Source organism: Copadichromis virginalis, linkage group LG12, assembly GCF_057382275.1.
Source record: "Copadichromis virginalis isolate Kocher_CV1m ecotype Utaka linkage group LG12, C_Virginalis_male_GT1.1, whole genome shotgun sequence".
Taxonomy (NCBI): domain Eukaryota; kingdom Metazoa; phylum Chordata; class Actinopteri; order Cichliformes; family Cichlidae; genus Copadichromis; species Copadichromis virginalis.
Window position 1 is genome coordinate 16,691,480 of NC_140629.1, and position 17,424 is coordinate 16,708,903.

At 41.1% G+C, this 17,424-nt stretch overlaps 1 protein-coding gene across 2 annotated transcripts; it reads left to right on the forward strand.

The window, feature by feature from the left end:
• Window positions 1-159: 159 nt before the first annotated feature.
• Window positions 160-16,286, forward strand: LOC146696744 (glycerol-3-phosphate acyltransferase 4). Of its 2 annotated transcripts, none has more exons than XM_085475004.1 (13): window positions 160-222; window positions 1,009-1,674; window positions 3,915-3,984; window positions 4,075-4,375; window positions 5,664-5,738; window positions 5,826-5,915; window positions 11,172-11,265; window positions 11,399-11,514; window positions 11,726-11,781; window positions 11,873-11,958; window positions 12,051-12,179; window positions 12,986-13,065; window positions 14,908-16,286. In XM_085475004.1, exons 2-13 carry the CDS (start codon window positions 1,507-1,509, stop codon window positions 15,014-15,016), a joined length of 1,374 nt encoding a protein of 457 aa, XP_085331130.1. In that variant the 5' UTR covers window positions 160-222; window positions 1,009-1,506; the 3' UTR covers window positions 15,017-16,286. The 2 variants fall into 2 exon arrangements, with proteins under 2 accessions (XP_085331130.1, XP_085331131.1); XM_085475005.1 differs by lacking the exon at window positions 160-222 and adding an exon at window positions 246-704.
• Window positions 16,287-17,424: the final 1,138 nt, after the last annotated feature.

Genomic DNA, 17,424 nt, shown 5'->3' on the forward strand with positions numbered 1-17,424 from the left:
AAGTATTCAACTGTAATAGCGTACATGTACCACCAGAGGTCAGCACCGCTCGGTGGGGTGGGGGGGTTTCGGCAGGAGTTGGTCGTTTCAGTGATCCTCGAGCCGCCAGCTGTACGCTTGTGCTGTCCGACGGGTGGAGTTTGGCTGCAGTCCAAAAGACAAAGACAAAGTGATGGGGGACGGAGCGCTGCTGTACCGGAGCCGGACTTAACGTGGCTGAAGGTTGGTTAACTGTGAAGCCTTTTAAGCCTCGTGTAGTTTTGTTGTTAGGATAATTACTGGAAACACACCAAGTCCTCGTACCGAATTCAAGCTGGTAACTGAAAGGCTGTCTTAGCGGAGCGTGAACTACCGGACAGCATCGTGGAGGACTGAGCTGAGCGCAAGCAGGCTAACGTTAGCAAAACGAGGCAATTCGCACAAGGAGGCAAATTTGAGCCTCACTGTTAGCTCAGAGGCGACAAGCTAACTTTATCCTTGGCTTCTTGTCATCAGTGTGCGTTCAGGAGTCTTTGAGTGTCGCAACAGAGTTCTTGCTTATATCGCTTTAATAGCCTCCTCGGGGTTGAGAGGCGGCCAAATTGTCCTGGAAAGCGTCAATAGCCGTTAAATAATGCATGAGCCGCGCTAATCCAAAGTGTTTTGTTTTTTTTAATTGAGGACGGAGCCTGTCGTTAGCCGCCCGACTGCAGCATCAGCAGCTGGTACGAGAAGGGCCTCTAAGCTAACGTTATCGTTGCACCCCAGCCCATAACCGTAACATTTAAAGTTATCTGCTCCTTAGCAGAAAATAGGTGGGCGCTAACCTTATAAAGACCAGTGGTGTTTATTTATGTTCACGTTAGCATTAAGTTTGTACACCGGTATATGTAATATGTACTGAGCAGGCGCTGACACAAGGACACGTTGTCTGTCTTGCGTTATTAAATTACACAGACAGCAATCCGACCAAAGAGGTTTTAGTACTGAGACACAGCTGGTCCTGACCATGTGTTTACATCTTTCCAGGCCTTTGTGACTCCTGCCGAGCTCCCGGATCTTCACCACACAAGAAAAACCACCTGCTGTACCCAGCTGTTTTTGTCCCAGTGTTTACATTGTTTCCGCCAGCGGGAGGCATTTCTCAAACCGCAGAAAACATCTGCAACAAGGGACAGGCAGTTTGTTAGCACACCTGCCTTAATCGTAACCCCCCTCCCCTCCTTTTCCCGGAACTCTTCTCGGAACTCTTCTCAGCTCAGTTTCAGAATCCAGTTCGAGGTGAATCTACTGAAATACTTAACACTGCCCAAGAGGGCAACAACAAGGTGGTCTCCTGTTTTTGTAATGATTCGCATTTCAGTGCAAGGAGAAGCTCCATCCCCTAGTTATCTTGATGAAGACCTTTTTCTGACAAAAAGGTAAAGGCCACTTGGGGCCGGGAGGTGAAGACCTGCACCTCTTCTCACATCTGCTCAATCCTGGGATTTTACACTGTTTTTGAACTGAACTCATCCAACTTTAAAGATGGAACTCTTCTTCAATCCTTTTGATAACTTGGTGTGTATCCTGCTGGGCATCTCCTTCACCGTGTGGTTCACCCTGCTGCTGGTCTTCATTATTGTGCCTGCCATCTTTGGGGTGTCCTTTGGTATCCGGCGTCTTTACATGAAAACACTCTTAAAGGTCTTTGAGGTAAGAGCGTGCTTCCTCGTGACTCAAAGTTTATTGCAGTCTGATGTGCTGTGGCAATCATAAATGTTGCGGATAAAGGTGTGTTTGTGCTTTTGTACAGTTGACCGTTAAAACGATTGCTTCTGCTGCCAAGCACAATGGCAAGGACATAAAAGTTGCTAGCATTGTTCCTCAAATGTGTCATTAAAATTTTATCTTAGTTGTAAAAAGGAAATAAGTTGTAGAAAACAGCGATTGTTCACTGGCACGTCTCCAGCTTTTTCTGTGCCTTTAACGACTGACCAGTAGGCATTGTCTGACTGATAGAGATCAACACCACAGCCACTTCCCTTGTTATTCAAGTTTAGAAAACAGTGCTTGTCAGTAAGTGTTGTCTCTGCTTACTGAATTGCTGTCGTTACTTTAAAGAAATGCATTTGAACTCCTAATAATGGCACAGTGCATCAGCTGCTCTGCCCAGTTGTGTCACTAGTAAAGCAGTCATTACTTTCCATCATGTACCTCTGAGAGCAGAACTTGTGCCAGAAATAAATGAACCACTGGAAGATAATCAGATGTTCTTAGCTCATGATTCAAGGAGCAGCAGTGAGATTTCCAGAACAGAACAGATACGACCGAGAGCGTGCAAGGCAGAGAATGAAGATGTAGCACATGGATTTGGTTCATTAGGTTTGATGGAAATAAAAACATGAAACCTGCCATGTTTGTGTATAGACAGTTTTAACAGAAAACCTAAAATGATACTTTGTTTTTGCAGTTACTTGTCTGAAGAATTTGCTTTACTGTTAACCAATGAGTGTATAAATGGCAATACTTCATAAGATATGTGCATGTAGCAGTTAGGACCTTTTCGCTCGCATGCAGCTTGGGGGCTACATGCTGCAAAGCAGCTGCTTTATTTTGGTCCTCATCTTTTTACTAGAAGGAGCCGCTCTCTGTTTACTCCTGCAGTCACCACTGACAACTGCAGCTGCATTTTCATATGATGACTCGGTAAGACAACTTGTCACGACACAGTTTAAAGGTAGCTGTAAAAGAACAAAATAAAAAAGTGAAAAACCTTGGTTGACTAGTGTTGCTTGTATCAGATTTGACTAATGATGGCTTGTGTAGAGCCTTCATTACTAGAGTTAATGTTAATTGTTGCTGTAAAATAAAGTTATTTTTAGGAAATGTAATAAAACATCTTGGTTATCCAGCCTAAATAAAGGTGTTTAGGCTTTCTGTGATTTAGAGCCAAACGTTTGAAAGTTTGTGAGATGTCCAGCCACCAAGCGTTCTTGTTTGTACCAGTCCTTTTGACTAATTTGAGTTTTAGCAGACTTTCATGCCTTAATGTGTTTGAGTACTTACAAACATTCGGTTTTGTTCCAGTGTCAGTTGATTTTCTTATGATTGATGCAGAAAACCCTCAAAGTTGCCAAAATTCTGCAGGCTGTAGGCACAGGTGAAACTGATCGAGTACAACCAGGTTACTCATTTCCTGATATCCCCCCCAAACACACGCACACAAACAAACATGTTGTTTTCCAGCTTGGGAGAACACTGCGTTCTTTGATGCACTTCATTTAGTTTTTTATCTCACCTAGCACAGCATACGTAAATGACTAGATGTTTGCGTCATAGGAAATATTTTTGACATTTATTGCAGTATAATACATGTTAAACAGGGAGTAGTCTGCATTTTAGTGTTTCTGCAAGCACAGATAAGTCAGAAAAATTGGAGAAGTACTACACACGGAAATCCTCTTTTTTTTTTTTGAATAAGCAAACATTGGGTGTCTGAAGATAAGCACGATATACTTGAACAACACTGGGGAATTTTGCCATTTTTAATCATTTGTGCAAAAAGGAAAAACAATAGATGTAATATTTCTTTTTGTGGGGAAAGTTCATTCATATTGCCTCTTGAGCAGAAACGAGTATCGGATATTGGCTTGCTTAAAAATGTGACCATTTGTCCATATAAGATTCCTTCTGCTGCCAGATGTTTGACCTTTCTTTCATGTAATGTAATGTTGCAATGATGATTGAATGCAAGGCTGAAACCTGTCTTTAAAATAACAACTCTGCTGATAACCAGTGTGCACATGTTTTCATTTTAGATGCCTTTAGGCCAGGGTGTGGAGAATATTTGTGCACCTCTCTAGAATGAACTGGTTTTTTTTTTTTTTAATTTCTCAAACATTTTTGCGTCTCTTTCTAATTGTAGATCCATTTCTTTCTTTGTTTCTTTCTAGTGGGCCACACTTAGGATAGAGAGAGGAGCAAAAGAAAAGAATCACCTCCTGTACAAACCCTATTCAAATGGTAAGATCATTCTTGGAAATATTTGTTCAAAAGATGTATTTGTTTTAGAGGTGAATATTTTTGACTTTCTGTCTGTCTGAACTATTCCAGCTATCATTGCCAAGGAGCCAACCTCCTTGGAGGAGGAGATCAAGGAGATCCGGCGGAGCGGCAGCAATAAAGACCTGGACTCAGCCACTGAGTTTGAGTTATCTGACATTTTCTATTTTGCCCGGCGAGGAGTGGAAAGCATCATGGATGATGAAGTGACCAAGCGGTTTACTGCTGAGGAGCTGAAGTCCTGGAATCTGCTGACCCGGAGCAACTACAACTTCCACTATATCAGCCTGAGGCTGACTGTCCTATGGGGGCTGGGCCTGCTGATCCGCTATGGTTTCCTGCTGCCTCTCAGGTATTAGCTGTACTTTGAAGAGTCACAGGCAAAAGCACAGTTGCTGCTTTTGAAATACCAAAAACATGGATACACACAATACATTAGCCCCTCCTGTACAACTAGGCACTGGTATAACCTTGTCACAAATGCTAATGCTAGCATAAAAATTTAGTTTGAATACTTTTCCATATTTTAGCTCGTCACAAACGCTCAACGACATGAGAAATATGTTACGTATGTAACATACTAATAATCTCCTTCCCTAGCATGTATGTTTGTATCTTTTGTCATGTAACTCTATCTAAATAGTCCAATAAAAAGTTGCAAATGTACCACCTGTAGGCCAAACCAGCCTCACAATCGATGCTTCCAGTAGGGATATTTCAGAAAGGTCGGGTACACCCTCGATAGGTCTTTAGGCCGTCACAGCATTAACGCACATGTTCGCATCTATGGGACGTCTAGATTCCAGCCCTTGGGTGTGTGGTTTGACTGTGTGATGCAGCAGTCCTGCCCAACTGAGCAATGATAGAACGCTTTTTTCTTGTATTAAGTTCTTCAGTTTTAACAAACTGTCCCAGAGAATGTTACTAAAGTTTCACATTTATGTTTTAACCACATGCACGTCTAACTGGTTACTCAGTTTTGTGTGGTTACTTGACATGCGAACTTGCTGTTACATAACTAAAGACGCCACATACAGAGATCCTCTACCAGCCTCATCTTAGAAAGACACAGAGATGGTGACTCAGTGCTAAGTGTGGCTGGCTCATTTCCAGTCGCCAGTGGGGAGACAAATCAGGCCACCGCTGCACAGACACCCTCCTTTCTAGTCTCCTGTCAAGCCTAATAGATTCTCTCTTTCAGCCTTTGTCCAATTGAATATTGGCTTTGCTCATGACACTGTGAAACCTTCAGCTCTCTTATATTTTTCTTAATCCCCACACAATATAATCAGCACCTTTTCCAGCCCTGGATGATTGGTTCATCCAGATTAAGTCGACGTGTCGGCCAGCTTAACTGTCACCTAATATGTCCTTCTGCAGGTTCTGCAGTCTTGTCTGAGACAGTGGAGTGTAGAGGAGGGCATGATACTTTGAGTTTATGTCAAGAATCTTACACTACTGCTTTTTACATGAGCTCTTCTAAGTGAAAGCTTGTGGTTCAGAAGAAATCTTTTTAAGTAATATATCTGCATGTTAATGTCCATACAAAGACTAATTAATTAAACCAAAACAACTACAGTGTTCTGTTGTAATGCTTCCTTATATATGCTTCTCTGAATTGTCCTGTCTCCCTCTATCAGGGTCACTCTTGCCTTCACTGGTGTAGGTCTGCTTGTGTTCCTCACCTCTGTTGTTGGGCTGCTGCCAAATGGAAGGTATAACTGATGGTTACGACTTTAACTCTATCAAAAGTATCAGATCAGCCCTGCAGATGTGTTAATCCTGCTGTGTACTCTTTCCAGGATGAAGAATTTTCTGAGTGAGAAAGTCCATTTGATGTGCTACAGAATATGCGTCAGAGCTTTGACTGCCATTATAACCTACCATGACAGGTAAGGACCTACACTGTTTTCCCATATAACCACCAAGTCATGTGACTGTTTTATTCCATTTGTCAACCACTGGAAGTGTTTACTTGACATTGCTCATTTAATTGCATAATTTTCCATTTTTTTTTTGGATCAGTGTCCGTCATAGAGGACAGGATGATGGGTGGTGCATCTGCTGGTTGATTGCTTCACACAACTGCCCCAGTGTTTCTCTGTGCTTTCTCAACATTGTGGTTAATTTCCCAATTTTTTTTCACTCTTGCTCTTTAATGGCATACACCCTGATAAGTTTTCATTAAAAATATTGATTGATGTGTCTGTTCGCACTCAATAAGAAATTGCATGAAGCCAAAGTTATAACAGTGCAAAAGTCTGTCCGAAAAGTGTAACAGTGCTGCTGGTGATTATTGACTTCGCTAAAAAAAAATCAAATTACAATTAGATAGCGCTCAGAGCGATTTACTTTTTCATTGTCAAGGGGAAAACTATGTTTAACAAAAAGAGACCCCCAAAAATTGCATAATGTCAGCAGTCACTTTCAAAAATGCCACTGTAGATTTAATGCTGACGTCGACTGAGAAAATTGTCAGGCGGTGGAAGGAATACTTCGAGGACCTCCTTAATCCCACTGACACGTCTTCCGAGGAGGAAGCAGAGTCTGGGGAGGAGGGGAATGACCCGCCAATTTCCGGGGGCGAGGTCACTGAGGCAGTTAAACAACTCCTTGGTGGCAGAGCCCCTGGTGTTGATGAGGTCCGCCCCGAGTTCCTGAAGGCTCTGGACGTTGTAGGGCTGTCCTGGTTGACACGCCTCTGCAATGTTGCGTGGAGATCAGGGGCAGTACCTGTGGACTGGCAGACCGGGGTGGTGGTCCCCATCTTTAAGAAGGGGGACCGGAGGGTGTGTTCCAACTACAGGGGGATCACACTCCTCAGCCTCCCTGGGAAAGTCTATGCCAGGGTGCTGGAAAGGAGAGTTCGTCCGTTAGTCGAACCTCGGATACAGGAGGAACAATGCGGTTTTCGTCCTGGTCGCGGAACACTGGACCAGCTCTTTATCCTCTCCAGGATACTTGAGGGTGCATGGGAGTTTGCCCAACCAGTCTACATGTGTTTTGTGGACTTGGAGAAGGCATTCGACCGTGTCCCTTGGGGGTGTCCTGTGGGAGGTGTTGCGGGAATATGGGGTGTCTGGCCCATTGCTACGGGCCATTCGATCCCTATACAACCGTTGCAAGAGCTTGGTTCGCATTGCCGGCAATAAGTCGGACTCGTTCCTGGTGGGTGATGGGCTCCGCCAGGGCTGCCCTTTGTCTCCGGTTCTGTTCATAATTTTTATGGACAGGATTTCTAGGCGCAGCCAAGTGGCGGAGGGCTTTCGCTTTGGTGGCCTCAGAATCTCATCTCTGATTTTTGCAGATGATGTGGTTCTGTTGGCTTCATCGGGTGAGGGCCTCCAGCTCGCACTGGAACGGTTCGCACCGAGTGTGAAGCAGCGGGAATGAGGATCAGCACCTCCAAATCTGAGGCCATGGTTCTCAGCCGGAAAAGGGTGGAGTGCCCACTCCGGGTCGGGGATGAGTTCTTGCCCCAAGTGGAGGAGTTCAAGTATCTCGGGGTCTTGTTCGCGAGTGATGGGAGAAGGGAGCTGGAGATCGACAGACGGATTGGGGCTGCAGCTGCAGTAATGCGGACGCTGCACCGGTCCGTCGTGGTGAAGAGGGAGCTGAGTGTAAAAGCGAAGCTGTCAATTTACCGGTCGATCTACGTCCCTACCTTCACCTATGGCCATGAGCTGTGGGTAGTGACCGAAAGAACGAGATCGCGGATACAAGCGGCAGAAATGAGCTTCCTCCGAAGGGTGGCTCTCTTCTCCCTTAGAGATAGGGTGAGAAGTTCGGCCATCCGGGAGGGGCTCAGAGTAGAGCAGCTGCTGCTCCACATCGAAAGGAGCTAGCTGAGGTGGTTTGGGCATCTGACAAGGATGCCCCCTGGGCGCCTCCTGGGTGAGGTGTTCCAGGCATGTCCCACCGGGAGGAGGCCCCGGGGCAGACCCAGGACACGCTGGAGAGATTATATCTCTCGGCTGGCCTGGGAACGCCTTGGTATTCCCCCGGATAAGCTGGAGGAGGTGGCTGGGGAGAGGGAGGTCTGGGCCTCTTTGCTTAGGCTGCTGCCCCCGCGACCCCGGCCCCGGACAAAGCGGATGAAGATGGATGGATAGATTTAATGCGTTTTGGGGTTACTTTAGGCTACGTAACACTGCAGGCGAAAGCGCATCAAATACGACTTTTTTGACCCTATGCGACCCATATCCGATCATGGTATGACAGTGTGAACGGCACAAATCCGATATTTTCAAATCCGATCTGGGTCACTTTCGTATGTGGTACTGAATCCAATAGATATCTAATGTTTTAGAAAGTGACTGCTGTTTGAATGGTCATGTTGCATTAAATCAGTCTTTTATGTCACTGACACAAGACAGAAGCCAATTATCAGTGCCAGAGAAGACAAATGAGAAAGCATGGCGGCGGAAACTGGAGACGGAGCGAGTCAATGGACAAAAACTGAGGTTTTGGAGTTGATTAGCATATGGGGAGACAATTCTATTCAAGCTAAACGACTCCGTGTCCATATATACCTCTGCACGGAGGTAGCAGCCACTGCTCCAAACAAGGCCATTGTTAAAGCACAGGCTATCTTTTTTCTCAGTGTCCTTCTTCCTCTAATTTGTCAAAATTCTGTCAGTTACGACTGTGCAGAAATTAATAGACTGCTGCAACAACACCTGCTAGCTCTGTAGCTGCCATTTTTACTACCGTAAACGGAGTGCGTTGTGTGTGATGTCTTCTTTTGCGCGTGCGGGCCACTCTGAGGGCCGTGAACCGTTCACACTAGAGCGGTTTTGCGGTCACATTTTATTTGTAGTGTGAACAACCAGACAGAAAAATCGGATTTGATCAAAAAATCGGAATTGAGCATTAAGACCTGCAGTGTGAACGTAGCCTATGACACTTTGGGCTAGAGCAGGACGATATGACCAAAAGTATTTATCACGATATACATTTGAAAATTTGCGATAATTATATATAAGATGATATAATTGACACTAGACAAAACACTTTACAACTTTATTAGTGCAAAACAAAAAAAACATCAATGTATTTTCACTTAAACAAGCAGCTGTTTTTTTTTTTTTTTAATTTTTTTAGTGTGCATTAAAAGTTATATAAAAATGTAACTGTGCAAATGCAAATTCCTTGCTGACAGTTTAACCAAAATGCATTTCCAGTGGAAATTGGCCGACATATCCTCAGCATAACCATGTATAATATCTACAAAACTTAAAAAGAGGTTATACACACACACAATACGGTAATATTATGTTGAAGCACAGTACATATCACTCCACGAGGCTCCTGCGTACGACAGCCGTAATGCTCCGACAATCCATCAAGCGGTGCGGGTTCGTAGCTTAGCAAAGTCGTACTAAAACATTTGACTGATTTTCGAACGCCGTGTATAATACATAAAATCGTTTCGAGGTCTGTAAACACAACCAGAATTCATATATAAGGCACACGGGATTATAAGGGGCACTGTCGATTTTCAGAAAAATCAAAAGATTGATTTTAAGTGTGCTGTATTTTCCAAAATATAACTTGGTAATAACGACGGCCCACTAGCATGCGGTACCAAAAATAGTTTTTTGATGTGTATCTGACGGACGAAAGCTAAACCAGTTCCACACCACTGAAGTTGCAGCATTTTGACAAACTAATTCTGGTTCATCCGTTTCATTCATTCCACTTTCGCCCTTCTCATTCTCTGTCACCGCCATGCTTTTTCCGCCATTTTCGTATGAAAACAAAGGCACTGCGCATGCGTTTTACCCATATTCTATTGCGATATTTCATTTTGTTATCGTTGCCCAACATTATACCGGTATTACCGTGAACGGTATGATATGGCCCAGCCCTACTTTGGGCAATGAGGATGTCAAGATTTAAGCTTTGGTTTGAAGTTATCATAAATCTAGAAGGATGCAATAATCCCAACCATGCAGCGGCTGCACCGCTTGTTCACATGGTCCCATCATTTTGCCTTTCAGAAACATAAGGCTCAGTTGACATCTTGTCCTGAGGGGAAAGGTGTCAAATTACATGATGACAGATGACTTATGTTCAGAGAGCAGAAGCCATGGTGTTAACAATGGAAATCTGTGCATATAGTGTGTGAGCATGAAAGGAAGGGTGTCTGTAGCTAGACTCAAGACTTTCTGAATTAATTTTCACCACAGCAGTTATTCTGATGCAAGATGAAGTACAGAAGTCAGCAACAGATGCTCACACAACCATTGTGAGCTCAACCAAACTTTCCAAGTTTTTACATATGACATGCTTGGAGCCAAGGAATGTGTTTCATGAACCATTACTGATTCAATTAGATTTGGGTTTGAGAGATTTATTAAGTGATGCAAGAAATAATTTAAATATATATATTTTTTTCGCAAGAACGTTGGAGGAACATAAAACGTGACAGAGGACTTTGATCAAAAGGGTTGCACATGCAACCGATGTGGAAGAGGAAGTTATTACTCACATTGTGCACTCTCTAGCAGCTGGTGTTTTCTTGGCAGTGCCAAGTGTATTGGAGGCTTGAAGGAATTTGAAATAATCAGCTGACATTTTTAGTGATATTTGTTACGTTTCTGAAAGGAAATGTGACCTGATATGCTTTCACCTGCAGAACAATGGTGGTTTGTTGTTGAAATGAGAATATAAATTCAGATTCTGTTGAGACTGAGAGATACGAGTAGAAGTCGAGTCAGTACTTGTTTGACATTTGTAGATTGGACTGATGCACATTAGGTGCACTTGTAGGTAAGCCAGAGCTGTAACTTTGAGTCTGTTGGGCCTAGCCTGTTGTAACATGTATTCCTCCCCAGTCTGGTTCTAAAAATACTCAAGTGATACAGTAAGCAATGTTCTCTCCCTATTTAAGATGGAAACTCTATCTGTGGAATGTAGTCTTAGCTGTCAGATCCTCCATACTCAGGGGGTCGCACATTTCAACATGGACAGCATGGGTTGCTTTGTTTTCACCAGAGAAGAGGGTGGGAGGCACTGCACCAAATCATACCAAAATTTCTATTAAGCATGGTTTTGCATTTGATTTTAACAGTTGCTTACCCCCCACACTTCATAATCTTTATTAAGTCCCATCATAATTTAATTGTTGTTTCCCCCTTTTCTAGTGAGAATAAACCCAAAAATGGAGGCATCTGTGTCGCTAACCACACTTCACCAATTGATGTCATCATCCTGGCAAGCGATGGCTGTTATGCTATGGTAACTATACTGGCACAAAATGTAGAAAAGAACAAAACATTTACGTTGGTCACTTCTTCTACTGCAGGTATTTGTTGGAGTGGAAACTCTCCCAGAAATAGATCTGTTGCTATCTTTGTGTTTGTGTTGTTAGGTTGGACAAATCCATGGCGGCTTGATGGGGGTCATTCAGAGATCCATGGTCAAAGCTTGTCCACACATTTGGTTTGAACGCTCAGAAGTAAAAGACAGACATCTTGTGGCCAAAAGGTAGAATTACAGTCTGTGTTTAAAGATATTTTTTTTGTACGTTTTTATGACGTTTTACCTTTTTAGAAATTATTCCATGGGTTGTTTTTGGATCATTCAAAGTAAAACTTTAAATTGGAATAAGTCTACTCAAATTTTTGGTTTAATAGTCTTTAAAAAGTGATCTCTTTAGAAATCTTTTGCATTAACCTGCATACTTCTTTCACTACAGATTGAGCGACCATGTAGAAGATAAATCTAAACTGCCTATCCTCATTTTCCCAGAAGGTGAGCTCATATAGAAAATCATATAGTTATCTAACTGCAAGTTTCATTTTATCTTACATAAACCTTGTGTTTTATGAATTCTTATTTCAAGGTACCTGCATTAACAACACATCGGTTATGATGTTTAAGAAGGGCAGTTTTGAAATTGGTGCCACAGTCTACCCTGTGGCTATTAAGGTAACAGTTTTTGTTCTAGTTTTTAACTACAGTCTTGTCCACAGTAACACATGTACTGATTAATCATTTTGGTGTGTGCCTGAACCTCGTAGTATGATCCCCGCTTTGGAGATGCTTTCTGGAATAGCAGCAAGTTCGGGATGGTCAACTACCTTTTGCGTATGATGAGCAGCTGGGCCATCGTCTGCAGCGTGTGGTACCTTCCTCCCATGTCTAGAGAGGTGAGACTCAACTCGAGGCATCTCAACAAAGAGAAGCTTTGTGTTTCTTTTTTTTGTTGTTTTGTTTTTATATATTGAGAGCACGTTGTTTAAAATCCATATACTTGTAATGGATTTTTTTTATCTTGATTTATTACATTTTATTTTGACCAGCCATCCTCAAAATTTGACCAGCAGGACCTGCAGTCACAATAACAGAATATGCGTTTCAGCTGTAGACCCTCTGTATTGTTTTGTCGCCCTGTTTACAAATTCCTACAATGAGAATAATACCAAACTTTTGATGGTATACATTTTCAAGGCTTTATACTTTTTTAGACAAGGGCAACAAAACACATGAGGGGAATAAAGCACTTAGTGAAACATCTCAGCATTAATTATCTTAACTGGCAACAGGTCATTAACATTATTGATTATGCAAAGATCATCTCAGAGAAGCAAAGTCTTTGAGAATTAAAACAAGATTCAGAAATGTTGCTAACTCTCTTATTTAAGATCGACTGAAATGTAACATAAATCTGTCTGGTGACCTGACCAATCAAAATCTATTCATTCATTCATCATATACATAGTCTTAAAGAGCTAAAAAGAGCAACCATCAGCACACAACTCAAAAACCAGCATCCTCCATGGTATGTGGTGCATTAGTGCATATTGCATGAGCATGTGCTGCATGGCATTGCTACAGATGCTGCCACCCAGATCTCCTTCAGTATGACAAAATGATAAGATTTTAGGAGAAAAGCTGTTCATTGTTTATGACTGCTTGCTTACCAGAACTGTATTCATGTTTGTCCTCCCAACAGGAGGGAGAGGATGCAGTACAGTTCGCAAATCGTGTTAAAGCAGCCATAGCCAGGCAAGGAGGACTTGTCGATCTCTTATGGTAAGATAACACTCTTTCATTTTCACATACACATTCAATGAAGGACAAGGCAGAAAAACGTGTGACTATTCATACCAGACACTGGATCATAGAAAAGCACAAGTGTAACCAAAAGCAATAGCAAAACCTTACAAAATAAAAGGTTTTTTTCTGTCAGTCACATACACAATCATTGCTCCAGCTTGTTGGAGCTGTTAACCAAATCCATCCATAATTATGTTACATGTACTATAGTCCCACACAGATCATTTTAGATGTCTAAAAATATACTGGATTTTCTTTACTGTTTCAACTGCATCCATTAGTTTCCATGAAATGCATTGAGCAAATTGATGCAACCTAATAACACTGCTTTCCTTTCTTTTTATGAGCTATGAACTACTGAAATTTCCTTTAGTTACTACAGCGTTGTAGGGTGCCATCTGAATTACAGTTTATCTGCTTGTTACATGATGATGTCCCTCCTGCTTCCTTGTCCTCCTGTGGCGTTTGTTTAGACTCTTGTCTTTTTAATGTACTGGGATACTTTTTTTTTTAGTTAACATAAACAAGCCCCTAAGAATAATCCATGGTCGTTGTCAATTTGTCTGGCTTTTTATTAGCACTGGTTATGTGCAGCACGCCTTTAAGCTCAGTTTGTATCTACTGTATCTACAGCCCATGGGCTCACGGCTTGCCAGACACCAAATATTTTAACGCATCAGAAAAGAATCACTCTCAGGCTGACTAAGATTTCAGTGGGGACCTGAAGCCTAGAATCAGAAATTTTTCCGTTAGATGGATTATCTGAAATGTTCTCTTAACTAAAGTTTAGTTAAGAGACCCTCACATTAACATTTATTAAGTTTATATTACTCTAACCATAGCTCTGTAGGTAGCCACCAGGTAGCACGCCATTGCCAGCTAGCCAAACTTCAGTAACACTACAAACATCGCTACTCCCAAAAAGTTGATTCTGTTCATCTGGACATGGTGTTTTCATTGGGAGAAACATTTCGTCACTCAGAACAAAATCAACTTTGGGGGATTTCCTTACTTGGATGATTGAGCATGCAGACAAACATTGCTACTGTTTTGTTTTGTCCAGAGTGACAACAGATCTGTCTCTTTCTTTCTTTCTTTCTTTCTTTCTTTCTTTCTTTCTTTCTTTCTTTCTTTCTTTCTTTCTTTCTTTCTTTCTTTCTTTCTTTCTTTCTTTCTTTCTTTCTTTCTTTCTTTCTTTCTTTCTTTCTTTCTTTCTTTCTTTCTTTCTTTCTTTCTTTCTTTCTTTCTTTCTTTCTTTCTTTCTTTCTTTCTTTCTTTCTTTCTTTCTTTCTTAACTTTCAGAACATGATTTATAATTTTTTGATGGAGAGTATAGTTAGCTAACGTCTTACTCTGTTAAACAACTTTTTCATGGATGTTGAACTTTTTTGTAACACCAGGGTGAACTCCCACACTCATCATTTTATTGGCGCTGCAAGAATTTGGACTGTTGTTACTCTCAGTGATGCCAAAAATGTTTGATTTCTGGGAAATGAAGAACAGTTTGACATCATTAGCTATTTCTGCGTCTAGACTTATGAAGCTGATTGGATCTACAAGGCCAATCAACCTATAATTTAATTATTCAATTATTTTTACCAATTACATGGAGACATTATTATATTTAATTCAGTTTTCATAGTTGAATATTTGCTTCCTTATACCATTTGGTTGCCATTTTTTTTTAAAGAATAAGAATTTATTACAGTATTGCCATTTACGATAAAGTTTAAGTTTTTTACATTTTAATTGCTTGGATAGAAACTAATCAGTAGAACATGTGTGGCTACATTGTTACTAATTCAGGCTCTTTTATAGGGATGGAGGACTGAAAAGGGCAAAGGTTAAAGATACCTTTAAAGAAGAGCAGCAGAAGTTGTACAGTAAAATGCTGGTTGGCACCCAGGAGGACCGCAGCCGCTCCTGAAGGACCTTTATGGAGATGGACTGGCTCAAAGCTGGGCACCTCTTACTGATTAGGCGATCAGCAGCGGTCCTTTTCTGTCGGAGCCCCTGGACTGGAAAATTCTGTCCCTGATGTCAAAAGTACTCCATTTGGCTTCCTCGGTCACTGCCTCAGCCTGGCATGTTAAGTTGGCTTCGCTGTTACAGGTCATTCTGAGTCTGCTGCCCTGTGTTGGAATAGCTTGACCGAAGCCTCGCTTGCATTAGAAACGGAGCAAAGGAGAGTCTTCCTTGGTGGCAGTCTTTTAAGGAAAAGTGTTTATTTTTGTTTGTTTTTTTCTTTTTCACTTAATTGTTTTATATTTTGTTTTTAAGATTTTACAGTCATGTTTTTATGTTATGTTTCCGTTTCAGACTTGATTATACCTGGGTGTATAAAGGAGTTATTGTAGATAAAAACTAAATTGTTCTAAAGCTGAAACCTGTGACTGACTTGGGGTTTTTCATGACCGGCTTGTACCCTTGATTCAGGGCACAGTGCCAGATTTTGTTACATTTCAGATATTTTTATGGGCTTTTTTCCAAGATGAAAAAAAAACCTTGTATTTTAAACATTGAGTTTTACATTAAGACTTGTATCAACACATGGCCACTGTAGGAGCTGCGCTTGAGACGTGTTCCTGATATGCTGTCTGTGACTTCTTTTCTTTTTTTTCTCCTCTCTCCACTGAATGTGCAAGTGCTCACATTATGAAGTGGAAAATGTGCACCCACAGTTACTCTGATGGAAGTCTGTAGATTTAGACACCTATTCTTCTTCCAGCTAATAATGTATAACTGGAAAAAAGGGATTATTAGGAATTTCGTCAGCATTGTTCCTGTAAGGCTTGTGTCACGCAGGTAGCGATGTAAAATCATAACAGTGGGTCTCTTCACTAAACACATAGATATAATGGCAAATAACCAAAACATACTCATACACCTTTTAAAAATACATCTTTTCATTGACTTCCTGCCATTGCAGTGAACAGTGGCTAGTTTATTTTAAGTAAACTCTAAAAGCTATTGTGTTTATCTGCCCCGCCTCACCAATGACCTTTTTCCTAACTTAGCAGCCTCAAGGAGGTTTCATGAACAGACTGCAGCTTTACTTTGAACTCAAGAAACTTGGTGGACGGCCTCATTGGTTTCTCCCTGGGACCTTTGTCTCACTGGTCTGCTGTTATCAGGGATAGTTGTTTTAGATTATGTCAAATCATTTCATAAAAATAAATGTTCAAGAATGTTCACTACTTTTGACTTTGTTTTTTTTTTCACTATATCTAATGTTTATAAGTATTGCCTTGACTTGCTGTTGTTTTCTGTCTTTCTGGATAGTTTTTCGTTGTGATGCCTCCAGTCTGGCATCAAGATTGGAATCTTTATTTTTCTAGCACTGTATTCTTGCATTTATTCCCTATCAGGGTTTAGTGCTAAGGATCAGTGCGTGAATGTACAGCACATTTGAAGAGATTTAAACATGTGATTACCTGAGATGCTTATGTGTGACCTTAAACAAGCCTTTCATTCTTGAAAACCCTGCAGTGTGGTTGATTTAAAAAAAAAAAAAAAAAAAAAAAAAACCTCTGCAAAGGCGAGTCGGCCAAAGTTCCTTCACAGTGATTTGAAAGACATTGCCAGTAATCACACACTTGATTTCAGTTCGTGCTGCCAAAAGTGGCAAAACAAGTTATTAGGTTTACACTATCACTCTGTCACACAGAGCCAGATAGGTTTGGGTAGATTTTATCCCTTAATTTATTAAGTCACGATTTTAAAACTGCATTGTGTGTTTTGTCATTATAATTGTCCCACATTAAATATTTTTTTGACAGTCTGACATGTAACTGTGACAATTATGCAAAGAATAAACCAGGAAGGGGGCAAATATTTGCTGAGTTTCAGCACACAGTAGAGTCAGATGTCATAAGCTCACTTTTAGTCTGATACCTGCTCATGATATGCGTCCAAATGACTAAAGCATTTATTCTTAGAAGTGCTGATATAGGGGATAAAACAAAAGACAGACCTGTTTTAAAGTAGATTGAATAAGAATTTTGAATGCATAAAAAAATCAAAACATCTTGATCTCATGGGTGTCGATTGATGGAAAGACGATAAACATCAGCTATTTCTGGGTCTAGACTTATGAAGATGATTGGCTCTACAAGGCCAATCAACCTATAATTTAATTATTCAGTTATTCTTACCAACTACATGGAGACCTTATATTCAATTCATTTTTCATAGTTGACTATTTGCTTCCTCGTACCATTTGGTTGCCCTTTTTTAAAGAATAAGAATTTATTGCAGTATTGCTATTTATGATAAAGTTTATATTGTTTACATTTTAATCGCTTGGGTAGAAACTAATCATTAGAACGTGTGGCT

Bases quoted from the DNA above. Each gene is read 5' to 3' on its own strand.
- LOC146696744 (XM_085475004.1), top strand. From the start codon at position 1,507: ATGGAACTCTTCTTCAATCCTTTTGATAACTTGGTGTGTATCCTGCTG. The intron at 11,782-11,872 runs GTGAGCTCATAT...TCTTATTTCAAG, and splicing joins TATCCTCATTTTCCCAGAAG to GTACCTGCATTAACAACACA. The intron at 11,959-12,050 runs GTAACAGTTTTT...TGAACCTCGTAG, and splicing joins TCTACCCTGTGGCTATTAAG to TATGATCCCCGCTTTGGAGA.